Source organism: Ctenopharyngodon idella, chromosome 6 (genome assembly GCF_019924925.1).
Source record: "Ctenopharyngodon idella isolate HZGC_01 chromosome 6, HZGC01, whole genome shotgun sequence".
NCBI lineage: Eukaryota > Metazoa > Chordata > Actinopteri > Cypriniformes > Xenocyprididae > Ctenopharyngodon > Ctenopharyngodon idella.
Window position 1 is genome coordinate 27627573 of NC_067225.1, and position 20340 is coordinate 27647912.

Below are 20340 nucleotides of genomic sequence, written 5' to 3' on the forward strand. Positions count from 1 at the left end.
AATCCCTTAAAATTAGAAATGTTGCCTTGGCAACTAACTGAAATAGATTTAAGTTGAAATACTAAAATACTAAAACTAAAACTTAAATTAAAAAGAATTTACAGCTAAATAGAAATATTAATATCTAATAAAAAAAAAATGTAAGTACTAAAAAATTTAAGTACAAAAATTAAACTAAAATTAAAATGAAAACTGAAAATAAATAAATAAATAAATAAAATAAAATAAAATAAAAGCTAAATTTAAAATATAAATAAATACTATATAATATAGGGAAGTTCCCAAAGCCGAAAACTATGTTTGGAAAGGAAATGAAGGGACATGATGATGGAAAAAAATATGAGATGGGAAGAAAAAATATTTTTCAATGCTTTTGCGTTCTCTCGCAATTATATAGTTGGGACATTATATTGTATATAATTTGTGGGCACATCTCTACTATAATAGTATATCAATATTACTAAAATAACATGCATGCAATACTGTAATATAACAAAAAAAAAAAAAAATATATATATATTTTAAAATTCTCATCTCTATATATATATATATATATATATATATATATATATATATTCTCATATATAATATACAATACATTTAAAATATAAAAAGGTTTTAATATTTATCTTTTAATGTAATGTTACTGTTGTGTGCTCACATTCTAAATGATATGCTCAAACCAGTCAGCTTCACAGATTGGAGCACAGCTGAGTCCCTCCGCACAAGACTCATGGTCCCTACGGGGCCCGCAACCTCTTAGCTCACATACAAACACAAGACTGAACAGGAGGATGGTGGTATTTGGCAGGAAGCTCCATAGGAGGATTTTAATTCGGTTACCATGGGGCTGAGACCGGTCCGGGAGAGGGTGGGCAGATGGGGCACGGACTCTCCAGGGAGCTGAGCCAGGTTTATAAAGGCCAGTAGATGGAGTAGAAAGAAGAAGATGAGGTGTGGATTCAGGGGTCAGAGCGACCTCACACTGTTTACAAACCAGGCACAACCATGACCAGACAAATCTATTCTACATAAAACATGTTGTCATGAATATTAATTAGGTGCAGCATTCGTTCAGAAAAAAACCCAATCTCCAAAAAATTAGATGGACGAGTGTAGAAGTTGATACAAGACAAGGAACGTAGATAAAGAGAACTGATCTTTTCAGTCCAGGTCTCGATCTAAGATCAATGTGCTTGACAATAACTAATTCACCCCTGCCTTATAAACTGTGGTTGTTCACAGAACCTTACCTCCAGTAGACCAGGACAGCCAACAGCATGATGAGGCAGAGCAGAGTGAGGGCAGAGACCACCATCAGGGGGATGATCCACTCCATCCGGCTGGATGATGACACCGGGTCTCGGGTGACAGTGGAGATGCTGTTTCTCTCTGCATGGTGGTCAAAGGAGACCAGAGCTTCAATAATAAATGGAAAAAGTCTATTCTTGTATAAATGCTTGAAAAATGTCAATCATGCATATTCAACACATATCATCTTCCTTTGCAAAGTTTATTACAAATATCAATTGGCATTTATTACATATATTACAATAATCCATATACAGTCTTTATTTATAAAACAGAACTTTTTTATTCAGTTTGTATTTCATTTATTTTTTTAAAATATATATATTTATTATATTTTAATGCATATTTTATACATTTTTTATAATATTTACATTCACTACTGTTCAATAGTTTGGAGTCGGCAAGAATTATTTTTTTTTAAGGTCTCTTATGCTCACAAAGGCTGCATTTATTTGATTACAAATACAGTAAATACAGTAATATTGTGAAACTTTTTTTTAAGTAGTACTGTCAATCAATTAAAAAAACCTAATTAATCACACATTTTTCTGTAATTAATCGTGATTGATGGCACCTAACAAAGTTTTTAATACATTTTTATATTGTAATGATTTCACATTTAATCTCCAAATTAATTTAGAAACAACATAAAGACAGTATATTTTAAATATTTGATCTAACAGGTAGGAAATATCCAGAATCAAAGCAGTTATCAAACACTTCACAGTCTTCACTGCATAATTTAGATTAAAATATAGATACATTTTTTATAGATTTTTATTAAAGCTACAAAGGTTATTCAATTAAGAGCAGTGAGTGATTTTCTGTTTCTTTTGTTCTTTGATTAACACTAATGACAGACAGCAGTAGGTTTATTAGGCTGCTGTCACTTTAAGACATGCCGCACATGACACGGATCTGCATCCTATTTTTTCACAACTCTTTATGTTCATTTATGACTTTATTTAACTTATTTAAAACTCGACCAAATTAGCATTTTGGCATAATTTTGTGTGTTTTTGTCCATTCAAGCGCGACACATGAGTCCTACCGCACTGTGTTCTCTTTTGTGTTGTAAAATATTATATAAAATAAAAGTAAAGATTTATTTGAAATATAATTTTTGTAACAACTTAAAAGTCTTTACAATCACTTTTGATCAGTTTAACGTGTCTTTACTGAATAAAACTTAAAAATAAAAACTTGTATCCCAAATGTTTGAACGGAAGTGTATCTAATATATTTTAACACAAATTTTAATATTTAGATATATTTATGCATGTTATACATTTTATTATATTTATTTTTATAAATTTTAATAGTGTATAATACATACATATTATACAGTTACATAAAATATAATATATCATACAGATGATATATATTTTAAATTTTTATAAATATTTTATATTTTACTTGTTAAATATATTTACATATGTATATACCTACAAATACATATTCATATTAAGGTAATGTAAATTGTAGTTGTTGGACACGATTTGGCACTACTTATTAATTTTAAAGGTACTATCTTTTGTCCATGTGTACTTCATTACTATTTTATCTTTTGCATAGAGCTTTAGACTGTAAGTCTGCAGCTCACCTACCAGTGTGAATGTAGTATGGCCAGTGCGCCTTCTCCTCATTGGTGAGTTTGGTGGTCTCTGTCGAGCCTGAGGGAAGCTGCATGTCTGCAGTGTCATTATCCTCCAGCCATGTTGGTTTTGATGAATCCTCACCAGAAGGCCTCTCTGTGGAACGAGATACCTGTTCTTCCACTATTCTAGGGGCCAATGTAGAGCTCTCAGAGTTAACATCCACCCTCTCTCCTCCCCGCTCCCTGTGTTTTGAAGTTGGGACGGGGGCAGTTGGTTTTTGGGGCACCGTCTTGGCCTGCTTTTTGTCCTTGACGGTCACATCTTTCCCCTTTTTTTCCTTCTCCTCTTCTTCCCGTTCCTCTTCCTCCTCCTCCTCCTCCTCCTCTTTCTCCTTCTCCTCTCTTTCACTGTCTTCTTCCTGTTTGTTATTAGCTTCAGTGCTGTCCTCAGAGACGAGGACGTTGCTCTCAGACGGGGTGCTTTCAGCAGTGGGAGTGGCTGGATGCTGAGTGGGCGTGGGGCCTGAGTTTGTAGAGTGGGTTGGCCAAAAGGATCCTGGGAGGGAAGAAATCACACTGCCACTGAAACCCAGTCCTGCCAACAGAGTGCTGGTCACCACAGACGCTACAGTGGCTTGTCCTCCACTGGATGGAGGCCCCATTCCCGTTGCCATGGAGACAAATGAAAAGGGGAGGCCGGCGGACGTCCAGGTAGAGGAGCCTGAGCTTATAGGGGCCATGTCTGCGGAAGAGGCGGGGGAAACCGTAGGCTAGAACCGGGGCGGAAGAGAAAAAGAACAATTACAACGTGTGTAGACAAGCAAATAAACAGATTTAGAAATTATTAAACCAGTTACTCACCATTCCGGTTTTCACAATCCTTGTCCCCTCGAAGATCCTTGTGGTGTTTGCTTGAAGAATAAATCACACAGTGTGACAATCAATATTAGAGTCGCCGTGAAATCAAAATAGACAATTCCTTGTTTTTTTATGGAATAGCGCAGTGTCTATTATAAATTATTTATCTGTGCACATCATTATTCTTTATCCATGAGCTTTCATAATCTTTAATCAAAATATCATCCCCTCCACCTTACAGCGACATCTCATCTCTTCTCTGACAATGGGTTTACTGGCGTGAGGGCGGGACAATCAGTCACTCACATGAGATTGCAAGCAATAGCAAACTACAAGCATCCAATCAATTCCTGATGGACAAAATCAAGTCCCGCCGTACATTTTTTCTTGTTCGAGAAGCTGTTTAACTCGAATATACGTCACAATAGTGAAAAAAAAAAAAGACTATCACGTTTCATGACGACTTATGTCGATTTGGTTAGCAGCAGTAATTGGTCATTTTTAATTTTTAAAAACAGAAAGCCATTTAAAATCAGACAAACCTTTAAATAAAAGTGTTTGGCTGAAGTCACTGCGCTGGTCTCTCTGACATATAGCTTGCACTCTGAAGAGATACAGGACATCTGGAGACACAAGTGTGATGACTGCCCTCTGCAGGAGACATACAACACACCATACATTTTAATAACACAGTACAACACAGATGGCAGAAATAGAAAGTGGAGAGTTCAGAATCACATACTACTCATTCTACCTTTGCAGTATGTATACTGTGTACAGGTATGCATGGAATACCCAGATAAACACAGGAATGAATTACATTTTAAAATATATTAAAATAGAGTAATATAGTAATAGTATTTCACAATATTACTGTTTTTATTTTTGGTCAAATAAATGCCGCCTCGGTGAGGATAAGAGACTTCTTTAAAAAACATTAATATCTTGCCAACCCCAAACTTTTGAACGGTAGTGTACATTTGACATAATGTGCTTCTATATAACAGAGAATTGAACAAAATAACCATTGTTTGATAATGGATGGCATAGCAGGAGGGGCATTATCATTTTTGAGAGCATTTAATTGAACAAAAATGGTAATTTTTTAATGCGTATAGCTGCTAAACGTTTTTAAAAGTCAACTTAGGTTTACAGTTGTAAATACACAGATGGCCTCAAAGCCAACAGACACAGATTAAAACCCACAAAACTTCAATTTTGATTTCAAGCTGTCTTCAATTGACCAAAATTAAGTCTAATTTAAGCATTTCTGAATGTTGGACCCAGTCAGAGTGTCCCTTCAACACAAATCCAAAAACCTCATTACACAACACACAGTGACCGGATGTAAATCTGACAAGATCTTATTTTCCAAAACCGAAATGTCAAAGCAAATTTGACATCTGCCATTATTATTTGTATAAATTGACACTTATTTATTGCAATGTCCTGCTCCATCTTTCAGCGATCCTCAGTGTCCCAGAAATAGATAGATATTCATTTGAATTTCATATACCCAAAGTTGGTCTTGATTTGCTGGCACAACCTGTGACTGGGCTCAAAATTGAAATAAAAATGTAAATGTAGAGGCAAAAAGATGAGGCAGTCATGATGGGATGTAGAGTGAAAGAAAGTAATTGGACTTTAACCGTGGCAGTTATATCCCTTAACTAAATCCAAATCTAATTTGACCAAGGCTAAAAAAGACTGACAGCACTCATCAGAAAAAATTCCTTCAACTGGCTGGACACTGTCTTGTTGCCATGCATACTGTGTGTGTAAGGCCGCTCCAATAAGGTGACTGACAGACATAGGTGTAAGTCATTCATTAGACTTGAGGGAAGAAAGACAAAATGCTGTCCAAGTCCATCAAATCAATGAGAGCTGCCCATCTATCAGAATTATGAGGGAATGCTGGGAACCAGAAGACCATGGCTACAGGTAGTGACATCATGCTTACATTTTTGTATCAAGGGTGAAATCACACAAATATACATATAAAAATGTTCAAATGAACTGAATTAATGGGTACATAACACCAGTCAGGCCACCCTACAGCCACCACCTGCTATAGTGTCTTAAGTCTTATTAATCTCTTTCATTGTAGATAACTGCCGACAAGTCTGGGCACTACAACACATCTCGAGATCCTGGAGATGTAGCAACAGAGGTGTTCCATTACATATCATTCTATTTAGCTCATGAGTCTTCAGCAGGGGGTTTGTGACTCCCTAAGGGGTCCATTGTGACTGATGTGTAGCCAAGTATGGTGTCCCAAACTCAGAATTTGTGCTCTGCAATTCACCCATCCAAGTGTGTTTTTCATTAAGAATAATAATGAACCCACCATTCAAGCAATTGCCGCCCCCGAATCGGCGCTAATTTGAAAGTGAAAGTAAAATGCGCACGGCCATCCATAACTGTGTGTGTCTACTAGTGCGGACCGTTTCACAGTTCATGGAAGCTCAACTTCCATAGGAAATAATTGAAAATACTTGCTCTGCTCCGCACTGTCGAATTAGTGATTTAAAAGCGAGCTGCAAAAGAGGGAACCCCCCCCCATCCCGGTGATACAGGTATTACCGGTGTTGTCACCCGTTGATTAACTGGTGGGAAAATTTCCTCACCGTCACAACCTTAACACACACCCAGAGCAGTGGGCAGCCATTTTGCTGAGGCACCCAGGGAGTGATTGGGGGTTAGGAGCCTTGCTCAAAGACAGCTCAGTTGTGGGTAACGAGAGTGGAAGACAATGCTGTTGTCCTGCCGGAACTGAGACTCAAAACCCGCAACCTTTGGGTTACAAGTTCGACTCTCTAACCATCAGGCCACAACTGCCCCCAAATTGCAGTGGTACCAATATGCATGTAACAAACATAAAATATTAAGTTAATTTCAACAAAAACTAAAGAATAACTCATTGTTAACCCCACATTAAAACAATGTATCATTTACTTCTAATGTATGACCATAATAATCATCAATAATGATCATATACATTATAATTCAAAAATCATTCTAATATACTGATTTGGTGCTCAAGAAACATTTCTCATTATCATCATTTTTTTTTTCAGCATTCTTTGATGAATAGAAAGTTCAAAAGAACAGTATTTATTTGAAATAGAAATCTTTTGTAACATTATAAATGTCTTTACTGTCGTTATTGATCAATTTAATGTGTCCTTGCTGAATAAAAGTAATAATTTCTTAAAAAAAAAAAAATCTTACTGACCTCAAACTTTTGAACAGTAGTGTATAATACAGTAATATGGACTATATGCATGTTATTCATCACTCAATGTTATAAAATATTCAACAGGGGCTTAACTATCGACCAAAGGATGAAAAAGGTTGAAGGTCTAGCTGTGTGTGCGTCACTTAACATCTTCAGTCAAATGTAACCTCAACACAGTGATTGGATAACCGGTTGAGCTAAAAACTAAAGCAATTACGGTTGTGGGAATGAGGTTTGTGGTGGTTGACACAATGAATGTGCTCTTCTGTAATGATCAGACTGCTTGCCCTTTCATTGTTGGGAAGCTTACCGTGCTGTGTTCACTGCTCTGCATGAAGGTCTTCTCAAAAGGCATTTCATCCTTTACCCAGCTGTAGGAGACAAGGAAGTCCACTATAGGCGGGTGGTAGACAGCTGAGGGTCTATCCCAGGTCAGCACAAGTGCAGTTCTGTTTAGCAGATGAACCTTCATGTTGTCAGGGATGCTGCTGCAGACTGGATGGAGAGAGGAGAAGCAGAGCGATGAGATAAGACTGATAAAAACAAGGAGGAAGAAGGTACAGTTGTTCTCATTTGATTAGGGATGTGTGACTGGAGATAAACAGGCGGAATTACGGCTCTTCAGCAGCGGGAGCGGAGCCAGATCTCTGGCACGCAGGTCCACGACTGCAGCCCCCAGGTGAAGCTAAATCTTTTATTGCTGTCTGACTCACCAAAGCGTTCTCACTAGAAACTGCTTCAAAGTGGAAAATAATACATGAGTTCATCTCAATCTGCCTCCAGGCTTTCAAACAGCCTTGCATGGCTGTGGCCGTGTACACTACTGTGGACACAGTAGGAAGTCTGAGAGTGCAATACCCAGTGGTGGATGAAGTACATGCTAGTTAAAATGCAGATACAGTGATGAAATATTACTGCAGTAAAAATGTACACTACATTTTAAAAGTTTGAGGTTGGAAATAATGGTAATGTTTTTGTCTATTATGCTCATAACGGCAGAATGATTTGATCAAAAATACAGTTAAAACAGTAATATTGTGAAATACTATTAAAATTTAAATAGTGCAGTCAGAATTAACACGTTAGCGCATGCAATAAATATTTTAAGACGTGATAAACTTAAAAAATTAAGTTAAATAAAGCCTTAAATGACCATAAAGAGTATTGAGGCAGTGATGGCAACCTAATAAACCTGCTGCTGTGATGTCTGTCATTTTTAATCATTGTTAAAAAATAACCAAAGAAAAAAAGACAAAGAGAAAACCACTCACTGCTCTTGACTGAATAATTTTTGTAGCTTTAATAAGGATTAATCTATTTATAATTTTTGCAGTGAAGACTGTGAAGTGTTTGATAACATTATTCAGTTTCTGTATATTTCCTATCTGTTAGATCAAATATTTAAAATATACTGTCTTTATGTTTTCTACATTAATTTGGAGATTAAATATGAAATTATAACAATATAAAAATTTATTAAAAACTTTAAATGTTAGGTGTGATTAATCGCGATTAATTACAGAAAAACGTGAAATTAGTTATTTTTTTAATCGATTGACAACACTAGATTTAAAATAACCGTTGTCTATTTTAATATAATGTAAATTATTCCTGTGACAGCAAAGCTGAATTTTTAGCAGCCAGTCTTCAGTCACATGAGCCTTCAAAAATCATTTTGATTCGCTAATCTGCTGCTCAAGAAAAATTTCTTCTTCTTTATTATTGAAAATTTTTTTGTTGCTTAATGTTTTTGTGGAAACCATAATACATTTTTTCAGGATTCTTTGATGAACAGAAAGTTTATAAAAAAAAAAAAAAAAAAAACAGCATTTATTTGAAATAGAAATCTTTTGCAGCATTATAAATGTTGTTACTGTCACTTTTGATAAATTTAAGGCATCCTTGCTGAATAAAATAATGGTAATCAAAAAAATTTCAAACTTAAATGGTACTGTAAAAGTGCTGCTTTAAAAATTCTACTTGAAATAAATGAAAAGTGTTTCCTTTTACATACACTCAAGTATGATATAAAAGGTTTAATAACATATGCAGATTAAATAAATCACAATTAACCACATATACAGTAACAATATTTACAAAGAAAAGCCCTCAAATGTATACAAATCAAACCTATTGAAGCAGACAAGTCTAATATGTGTTTGTATACCATTTTGCGCGACCTTTATAGCCATACTGAAAGCGACAATGGATAATTCACCGCACAACAAGAACGTTCAAACTGTCAACTCACTGTGTATTTTTAAGAATGTTAAAATGGTGTAATACTTATGAATTTTATTTTGTACTTATCCATGCTGTTGCGAGTGGCGTGCGCTTGCAAAGAGACTTCGCCCACATGCTCTTCCGATTAGCTGTGATTTGCGATTGATTTTGTCACGTCGCGTCTGGTGTGGACAGACAAATTGCATGTTGCTGGAATCTTATCGTGTCGCGTGTGGTAAGGACACAGTGTTAAGAGAGTTTCAATGGCTATTGTTTTCAATTTCCTTATTACAGTGACCTCATTGTTGGAGCTTTTTTGACATCAAACATGAACTCTAGGTTAGTTTTCCTCACAGAATGTGAATCTGCTATGTGATGTGACAATCATGAATAATCAGAAAATATTTGAAATGTTTCAGGTCAGATCTGAACCACATGAGCAGCTCAACGTCACCTTTAGTACATGCATTAACTGCTGCATGGATCTAACTTCACGTTTTTCCTATTAAATGCATTCCTTTTTAACCTAAATAGGAGTAAAAAAAAAGGATTAACTTTTAATTATGACTACAGAACCGCTGAAAAGACGAACAGATGTAGTTGCACAATTGACGTCACTTATCACTCAAATCATTTGGTGGGACGTGTCAAGCTGGGCGGACCGCATAAGTGGCGCTTGATAAGGTCATTATACCAAAAGCCTCTATTCTTAATGTGTGTATATCAGCATTAGCGACCTGTCAACAAGCCTGTGATAAACATGTCTCTGAAACAAGAGGCAGATCACAAGAACACAAGAAGTAAAACGAGGACGAGGGGGTGATTAGTGAAAGGGCATCTGCTGTGGAAGTCGGCCTCGAGAGCTCTGTTAGCACGGGTGACTCAGCGAGAGCCCATTATTTTCATCAGTTCAATCATCAGCATGCTAATGACTGCCGCCATTACTGTCCGGCAGAGATAACACTGAGTTTGATGATTCAAATTGACTCTATTCTCATGGCGGTTCTTTTGGTTATGTAGTCAACAAGCTAAGAAGACAGCACTGAGTATGCCGAGAGAGAGGAACGTTGTGTGCTTCGTAGGTATGTATGTTACATAGCACTTTCCATAATTAGGGTACAAAACAGGACCAGTTTAAGAATGAACTAATCATTTATACTTTATCAACAAATGGTCAGGAAAAGGAGGTTCTTATCCTCCAAAAAATGTAATAATTCTATATACTAATTTTGTAATATTTTGTACAAATCATATATGATTTGCAACGTTTTGCTTCTGTTATGATTCCCATCTCGTGTTCCCCTGTCTTGTGTTTAACTGATAACCTCTTAGTTTGATGTGTATTCTGGTTCCTATTTTCTGTTGTTGCCTTCCTGAGATAAATTTAGACATCAAATTAAATAACTTAATATTAAATTAATTAAATATTGGTTTGTAGTTACATAGTGATAAACTTTCACTTCCCATACATTAAAAAAATGGGTTGCACTTTATTTTAAAGTACGCACACTTTCAATGTACTTACAGTGTACTTACCAAGAAAGTACTGAATAAAATAAGGTAACTTCATGGGTTAAGATTAGATTCGGGTTCGGGACTAGTACCTAGTTATTGCCCAGTTATTGTAATTATTATCGTAATTAAATTCTTACAATAACTTTGGTAACAGGGTGGAATAGAAAAAGGAAAAAGGAAAAGGGCAATTGACACCTATATTTGTCTAAAAATTGAGACACTGGTTTGGCTGATTGTTAGATAACACAATATATATATATATATATATATATATATATATATATATAATTATATTAATAATTTAATAAAAAAATATTTTTTCAATTAAGTATTGGTTAACTGCCATTTTCCAATAAAAAAGTTTAACAATCTTTTTCTTATAATAATTTTGGTAACAGGGTTGAATGGGGGGTAACAGGGGGGCAATCAGCGTTATAATTTATCTAAACATTTAGACATTAGATTGGTTTGATCGTTTGTTAGATAATATAATGTCACGAAATTGTGTAACGTAACAAAATTTAATATATCTAATAATTCTCACCACAAAAACATGGGATTTGTGCTTCTAATTCTTTAAAATCAAGCAGATAAAAGTGTACCCTATTCAAGGAAAGTGCGACAAAAGAAAGCATTTGAAAAAGAAACACACAATGATGATAAAAAGATGTAATATTGCAAAGGGTTTTCAAAAGTGCTTGCTTTGAAAACACCAGAATTGCTATTTGGCCACACAGTGTTCATCTGTACGGGTTTATTTTTAGAGGGAATATTAATGACGATTATTCCGCCTTTCGGCTGTGTTGCATCACTCCCGACTTCATCACAACCAATAGCAATCAATTCCCTCAGCCAGAGAGGAAAACAACGCTATCATTAACGCACACAGTACACCGTCCCCCAGTTACTGGGCTTGGCTCAGAGCGCTGCACTGCTGTAGTCACTGCATTAATAAATCCTATTTATTCAGTCTGTCTCAGGAGCAATGGATATCCCAAAAACAACTAGCTTTGCACTTTATGCATGAGATGAATGAGAAGAAACCCAAACATGACGTCTATGAAGAAAAAAACTGAACTATAGTTTTGGATAAGAGAAATAATCACAGTCCCAGTGGTAAACGTACTGATCTTGCATTCATAAAGACTTTCTGAGGCACAAAAGCCTCAAACTGTTTCCTCAAATGATCATGGACATTCACTATTTCCTAATGATAGGATTCTCTTACCATATATTAGTCATATTGTTAGAATTAACATAGGAATAAAAATAATTATCTGGCTTCCTCCTGATTGGTCAGGCCGATTTTTGGAAGAAAGGTGCCATACCTCGAGAGGATTCTGTGTCTACAGCGCTGTCCATGCTGTCTGTCTTGAGGTCGGTCATCCAAGCATCCATCAGAGCTGATTTGAAGATTTGCCGGCTGTTGAGATCTTGAGTGGGCCGATGGTTATTCCTCAGGTAATCCACGGACTTCACATGATCCTGCTGCTCTGTGGTGAAGATGGAGTAGAATGCCTCCAGCTACAGCAGAAGAGAGAGGCAGAAAGACAAAGGAAAAAATGTCATCCAAAAGTTTAAACGTGATTTTTCCATTTCATTTAATCCTTTTCAGCAAGGGAGTAATATAAATGTCAATTTATTTTGGCCAAGATGGTGTAGAAAAGGAGATAGATAAGTACGTGTTGGGTATGACTTGCTGAATAAAGCATGTAGCAAAAAGATTAAAACGGATAAGTTAATAGCTAAGTGGTTGCTAGGGTGTTTTAGAGGTTTGCTAGGCCCTAGATGTGTTTAAAAGCGCAGTAAGCGATTTCTGAGAAACGATGTTGAAAGTGAATCGGACCGAGCACCACAACACATTTGAGGCCAATCAGCAGTAGTGGGCGTGTCCACTCTCGATGGGGGAGGAGAGAGAGTGAGCAAGAGGGAGATTTGAAGAAAGACTGTAGAAAGAGAGATGGCTGAGAGACATTACAAAAGAGAAAAGATCAGAGGAATATCACTGGAAAAAGAAGGGTTATGATCAGGCAAGAGCTTTAGAACCCGTGTTAATATTAGAAAAGCTTTCCAGCGCTGAAGACACCTAAGCGGGAAGGCCTGAAAATTTGCGTTGCTTCTGCTCCATATATGAGTAACATTGGTTTTTGCTATGTTTCACAAAACCAAGATATGCTGTTGTTATAATGTTAAATATAGTAACAGAACAGTTTTGAGTGTAGTTGTTTGTCTGGAGCTGGTGTGCTGCTGGTGATAAGCAACAAACTCTTGCTTGTATATACTCTTGTGTACTGTATGTTCATTTTTTGTTCTTCCTTGTCATTCGTTCGTCATTTTCACTTTATTTTTCGTGAATCATTATTTTGCTTTGCTTCAGCTATGATAAAAAGACATCCACTCTTGCATTGTGTGTTCATGACTTTTGCTGATTTCAAATATCAACAGTGTTTTATCAGAAATTGCTTACTGCACCTTTAAAAGGATTTTGTTAGTCATTTTATCATTCAACAAAGTAAAAAAAAAAAAAACTAAGCCTGATTGCTTAGAAAATTTGAATAATATTGATAGTTTTATTATTCTGCATATTAATAGTAATAATACTATATAAAATAATAAATTATATTATATTATTCAAATTCAAATTATTATTAGTAGTATAATTATTATTTTGACTAATAACATCAATATTATTAGTACTATTTATTAGTATTATTACAAAACAAACAAACAAATAAACAACACTAATATTGGCTAATGCAGATATGATCAAAGATATACTGTGTATCCCTAGAATAACTCCATGTTTGAAAGGGCACTATTACTGGCGAAGATCAGCACCACTTCCATATATACAGTGTAATGTGCTTTATATCTACAACACATAGATGAATGCATACATTTGTTTAGTGATCTTCTGCACAGTCTCATTTCCAGAAATTTTAAGCACACAGCAGATTGTCTGTTTGTGTTTGTGTGCATGCTTGTAGATGGTACAAATATGATACAGGAGAAAGAATGCGAGCTAATTTCAAGCATAGTGCACACAGCTGGATGTGAAACATGATCATATGAATGTGATGTGCATGTATGCATGATTATGTGTGTGTGTGTGTGTGTGTGTGTGTGTGTGTTCGCCAACCTGGTGGTAGGACAGGTAAACGGGTCGACTGAAGATGATCCACTCCACGACCTTACTGCAGGGAGGTGTCGTGAGTGAGCCAGTGTAGCGGTAATAACTTCCCAAGGATGATGGCAATAGATCCTTCAGTATGAACGAACCAAGGTTTGTCTCCTTCTCTGTTTAATAAAAGACACAGTATACTCACTCAAACAGTGAAAGAGATCTCATGAAACCTAAGATGAAGTACTATGAGGCAAAAAGATGTGGCATGTACCCACAAGTTTTAGTGGATATTTTATTATCTTATTGTTAATTCTTCCAGTATTTAGAAATAATAGCGTCTGTCCAGCTTGCTCTTTATTTCCATACTGTAACTGGGTAAAGTCAAGATTCTGAACAACAGACGTGAACATGCCTTAATAAATTTTTAGGACCTGAGAGGTAGTTTTGATAGTATTTTCAAGTAAACTACCATTCAAAAGTTTGGGGTCAGATTTTTTTTTAAAGAAATTAATACTTTTATTGAGTAAAGATGCATTACAATTGTAATTCAGTAATAATATGAACTCTGAACCATATGACAATCAAGCCGGTTAATGCAAAGCAATAATCAAAATTACAATTGTTGATCATCACCATGTTTGAGATTTGTGTGTTGAGGCATATGTTGAGGCATATGTCAGTTTGTGAAAACAAATAAAGCATTTTAAGCTTGCATTTGTGTTAAAGCACTTATATTTATTCTTCTACACTACCATTCAAAAGTTTGGGTCAGTAAGACTGTTTTTGACAGAATATTTTTATTTGCATTAAATTGATCAAAAGTGATAGTAAAGACATTTATAATGTTACAAAAGATTTCTATTTCAAATAAATGCTGTTCTTTTCAACTTTTACTTCTCATTGCAACTTTTGCAACTTATTTGCCCAGGTGAAATGGGTAAACTGTGTGTCTCTAGTTTTAAGAGGCAAATGATGTTCATATCGTGTAGTTAAATTTGAAAACAAAAATGGAGATGAAAATACAAGGATTGTAGCTGCTTGCATTGCTAAGCATTCTTTAGTTGTCTTTAGTTGTCTTGACAAGAAGTTCAAAGGAACTACATGCTACTCATTTCATGAACAAAAGTTTTTAAGTTGACTTCAACTGGAGCGAATTAGTTAACTTAAAAAGTTGAGTGCAATAGGTTGCCTTTTTCAAGTTGGCTCAGCTTGTTTTGTTTTTTTAGTTGCCTTGACAAGAATTTTTAAGTTCAAAAGATTAACTGATATTCATTAGATGAACAAAAGAATTTAAGTTGACTTTAAGTGGAGTGTTAGTCGTAGATAGTAGATGTAAGTAGATGTTGCCTTATTTTTTTGAGTTAGCTCAACTTTTTTTAGAGTGCAGTGTATGTTTTTATAGTACAGTTATCTTGAAGGTTTCCTTGATCCTGAAAAGATAAAAAAATTCCAATTCAAATTTCTCATGATATGAACTCCATGTTCTTGACTCCAAAAGATAACCTTTTGAAATTCATGGTTCTTTTACAAAACTATCTATGTGCTTCAAATAACCTTAAAAAAAATTACTTTCCCACTATTAGAACCAATATGTTGTTCTGAAGAAGCTATAATGCAACACTACGACCTTTTTAATTTCCAAAGAGCCATACAAACAACACAGGGACTGTATATAAAGCAAAAAAAAAAAAAAAAAGTTCTTGATTAAAAAAAAGCTAAAGCTAAAGTGCTCTATTTGCATTATTATTTTTTTATTTTATTATAGGTGTGCACTCTGCAAGCTGTTCATATGTTTACATTTACCGTGATGGACCACCCGTTTAAGACCTGCGATGATGGGCTCAGCTGCAGTGTTGTCTTTCTTCGTCACCTAGAACAAACGCAGACAAACGCAACATGAAATTAGCAATTATTCTGTTTCACTGTCTATGTTAAAGAAACACAAAAAAGATGGGATGCATTTAAATCCTACTATTATCGAACATAAGTTTCCTTTGTTCACCGCTTATGCAACATTAAAAACTAGAGCATGCTGACATAAGCACCTTTTATTCAGGTTGATGGAGAAGCTCATTCAGGTCAGAGATGAAATATACTCACTTGTGCTCTCTGAGGATTCATTTGGTTGAACTAGGTGGCAATAAAAGAGCCCAAGGGAACCACCAATACAGGAGCTCCACATCGATTAACTATATAAAACCCCCAGGAACGGACATGTCACACTCCATATGACACCATTCGTCTAAGCACTAATAGCGGTAAGCCATAACGCTGTCACATGTGGGCGAAAGAGTTTAAGTCCAATGACGTAGGTTATTCTTTCACCGTCTGACAATGGATAAACATAGGACACACCTGCGTTCCACTTTCAGTGTGAAGAATAGGCCTGTCGCATTAGTTAAGGTGTGTAAAAACGTACTGTATGAGAGTGTGCAAAGCATGTTGTGAATGAAGAGGGAATGAATGTGGTGCCGCGTGGCAAAAAAGCTTATGTTATTTTCATGGATCATCTTGCTGACCTGTTAAGCCTGTTTTTCTCTATATATTCAAATGGCATCCATGAATACTAAGGCTATGACACCATAAATCTTCCTTTTTGGCTTGACTCATTAGGAAAACCGTGAAAATTGTGCCATTTTCACCCTTGATAAGAACATTTGTCACAGTTGAAAGAGAAGGAAAAGTAATAATAAACCAATATAGGATACACGGTGCTGGTAGGATATACATCAATTGTATATGTTTCTGCTCTGTGATGTCACTTCCTTCAACACATCCCTCAGTTTGTGAAAACAAATAAAGCATTTTAAGCTTGCATTTGTGTTAAAGCACTTATATTTATTCTTCTACACTACCATTCAAAAGTTTGGGTCAGTAAGACTGTTTTTGACAGAAATTTTTTATTTGCATTAAATTGATCAAAAGTGATAGTAAAGACATTTATAATGTTACAAAAGATTTCTATTTCAAATAAATGCTGTTCTTTTCAACTTTCACTTCATCAAATAAACCTGGGAAAAAAAAGTAGTTTGGTTTCCACAAAAAAAAAAAAAAAAATGTAGCAGTACAACTGATTGATAATAATAAGAAAATGTTTCTTGAGCATCAAATCGGCTGATGAAAATTCAGCTTTCCCATCACAGGAATAAAAACAATTTTAAAATATATAAAAAAACCAGAAAACAGTTATTTTAAATTGTAATATTATTTCACAATGTTACTGTTTCTTTAATCAAATATATGTACCCCTGGTGAGCATAAGAGACTTCTTTCAAAAACATGAAAAAACAAAAATCTTAGCAACCCCAAACATTTAAATGGCAGAGTAAACAAAATTTGTTATTTGAGCTGTAAAGCTGTCTAAATCATCTATTTAGTAATTGGATAACTTTTCTAGATGGATAAATGTCTCATTATGCAGGTCCAGGTGGAATCAGAGCAGAAAACGCAATTAAAGTATGCTGATTTTTTGTTGGAAATTCACAAAAATCAACCACAATAATCTTTAATATACTGTTTTTTTGTTGTTGTTTTTTTAAATCCAAAAAAGATAAAAAAAAAAAAAAAAAAATATGTAATAAAATAATGTATTTCATCAGAATACAAGACTAACTAGAAGAGGCCATGCTAACCAGCCAAATTTTGACCTCTTGGTTATGTCATGACACGGTTTACATGCCATGAATGGATGAAAAGACTCCATGAACTTTTGTACAGAGTCTCACAGCTACACTTCTGAAGCAGTTTAGGCCTACTTTTTTAATGTTTATCCTATTGCAATGTCTTGCCCCTTAGACTGTCATTATTCTTTTAGAAACTGAAGCAAGAAGCAAGTTTATTCTATTAGGAAGCTAGACTTTACTGTGAGAAAAGAGAGAGAGAAAGGTGGCTAGAGGGCAGCAAAGAATGTCTGTGCTTTCTTCTACCTGTTGCAAATGGTGAAAATAGGCCTTGAGGCTACATTGGGCCAAATCAAATTTATCTGATGTTTTTAGTCTCTTTCTCTCTCTTTCTTTGAGAAGGTATCATGAGCTATAAAGCTCCATTTCACAGGCTGGTAAACATTTGAAAATCCCCAAAAAATCAAAGAAAATCTTCACCTGAAAGAAGACAGCCATGGCGGCGATGATTCGTCTCTCCTTTATCGCGGTGCTCAGACTGTCAAAGTCATCTGAATTGTAGAAATAAATCTGCATCTATGGGGCAAAGAGATGGGAACAGGGTTTTATAACAGCATTCTTATTTGACAGGGTATGAAACGGCTCATACTAATGTTCTGCTTTGACTTTCCTGTTTAGTAAACACAATGCATTGTGGTATCGAAATTGGTACAGTACGCTGTCAAATCCTCACGAATTGATATTCCTCTCATCATCTTCACACGCACAATAACGGCATATCTGTCATATTCTACTTCTCTCATCACTCCACATTTTGACATCTGAGACAACTAAGGATTATACGCGCTCTCTCTCTGAGGACGGATTTAGGAAGAAAGCGAACCTCAGAACCAAATCCCCTCAGCGCGGCGCAATAAACAACATGTCTTTGTTGCCTTAAACATTGTCTCTGAACAAACGCACAAAGTGCCACGTGTCAAATAAATGCTAAATCTACTATTACAGAAAAAACAGGGATGATCGTACAAAGAGAGAGAGGGAGAGAAAGGAAAGCGGGATGAATGGCATGTCAAAGCTTGCAGCAGCTGAGCAATCGTGAAAGAGATCGTTGAAATGCAGGGAATAAGATTAAGCCTCGCTTTGACAATCACGTTCCAATTGAGCTTATTCTCTGGCAGCCTCTCGTGCGCCGGCATTATTTGCCTGCCGATGTTGTTCTCTCTATATTTTATATTGTAGACTTCGCTTTAGCACATTTCCCTGGTCATTTAATGGTGCATGTAAGAAAAACTGCACGCTCTCATTTTGTTAGACCAGTTGTCTCTCAACTGATGGGGCGGCAGTCTTTTTTGATAAGGTTGAGGAGAAAACAATGCTAAATGCGAATAATATAATGCAGCTAGCCATATAATCATACATTTAGGATAGGAAAATATATTTTTTAAGAAAGAAACAGCACAGGAGTTGTGTCCAATCAATCTTCACCCCTTAGAAACTAGCTATGGTAAAATATGCATGGTAAAAAATATGATCCAAACTACATAAAGAACATATTACAGGTTTAGTATTGGCCCTGTAAAAGATGTTTGAATGTTGTGGTTGTTAAGGTGTTCTGGTTGTTTTTTAACACAAGCTATGTGCTTGCATACTGACACTCTGCTCTATAGTAGATGTATGGATTTTTTTCACTCATTTTAGCAAGATCTGATCACTCAAAAAGCCATAGCACATTCCTCTATAAAAAGCTGCTTGATTTGAGATATGATTAACCCTACAAAGCTTACTGTATCAATTTTGATACAATTTCTAAGACCTCTAAATTATCAACATGGTCAAAACTTTGTTGAAAAACCTGTTGTACACAATTTTCTACAAGCCTTCTGGCCTTTGATTGATAATTTATACTTTTTTTAGCAAGTAAAAGGTCTTTAATGTTTTTTTTTTTTAATGAACTTAGGAATACTTCTTATATTGTTAGTAATATATTTAAGATGAACACTTACTGGACTGATCAACTTAGGTGTACTTACATAATTTTTTAGAAAAATCATTTTAAAATGTGAGTAAGATACTCATAGTAAAAAACAACAACTTACATTTATTTCATACTAAGTACACTTCAAATCCATTAACATATTTTTTGACATATTACTTAAGGCTTACTGATATAAAATTATAAATAAACTTTATTTGGAGTATTTCTTTGTTGCACAATGCATATTTCTTAATATTATGCCTAAAAAGTGTTTTAATATTACTATTAATAAGGACTGTCCCTGTTGAAAAAACCAGCATATGCTGGTTAGGTATGTTTTGAAGCATGGAAGCTGGTTTGAGCTGATTTGAGTTGGTTTATGCTGGTCCTTAGTTGGTCATGAGCTGGTCAAGTGCTGGCCGTAAGCTGGTCAGCAGAGCAGACCAGCTCTTGACCAGCTAAGGACCAGCATAAACCAGCTCAAACCAGCTTCCACGCTTCAAAATATACCTAAATGCAAGATATTTAAAGAGAACCTAAAGTATTCTTGCAATAGTTCCATTTTAGCACAATCAAATATACTTAAGTATATCTTTAGTTGGACCTCAGCACTATTTCCGCACAATTAAAGTTCATTAAGTACAAAATAAGTTGTTTCAATTTAGCAGTATATCAGTATACCATTTAGTAGCATTTAGTATACCAAAAGTACAATTGCAGGGTATTTTTATTAAGCACATAAATATGTAAATGTATTTGTAGTATACTTAGCACAAAATAAATGTATTTCAAATACATTTTAGTATATTTTTTGTTCACTAGGGCAGGCTTTTGAGGAACATTTATTTGTACATTTGGCAAGCACTGTTGTATTGCATT

The 20340-nt window shown here is 35.3% G+C and overlaps 1 protein-coding gene across 4 annotated transcripts in view; it reads right to left on the reverse strand.

Annotated features, from left to right (window-relative positions):
* ca16b (carbonic anhydrase XVI b) overlaps window positions 1-20340 on the reverse strand; it is a 95681-nt gene that overhangs the window by 17252 nt on the left and 58089 nt on the right. For 2 of the 4 annotated variants that reach the window (XM_051897617.1, XM_051897620.1), the window contains exons 5-13: window positions 17967-18062; window positions 15670-15736; window positions 13882-14039; window positions 12071-12266; window positions 7315-7499; window positions 4309-4417; window positions 3770-3819; window positions 2919-3678; window positions 1254-1419 (exon numbers count right to left, since the gene is read on the reverse strand). In XM_051897617.1, the coding sequence (XP_051753577.1) occupies window positions 1254-1419; window positions 2919-3678; window positions 3770-3819; window positions 4309-4417; window positions 7315-7499; window positions 12071-12266; window positions 13882-14039; window positions 15670-15736; window positions 17967-18062 (1787 nt within the window). The remainder of the gene's footprint in view (window positions 1-1253; window positions 1420-2918; window positions 3679-3769; window positions 3820-4308; window positions 4418-7314; window positions 7500-12070; window positions 12267-13881; window positions 14040-15669; window positions 15737-17966; window positions 18063-20340) is intronic. The other 2 variants (XM_051897619.1, XM_051897621.1) reach the window with 1 other exon arrangement.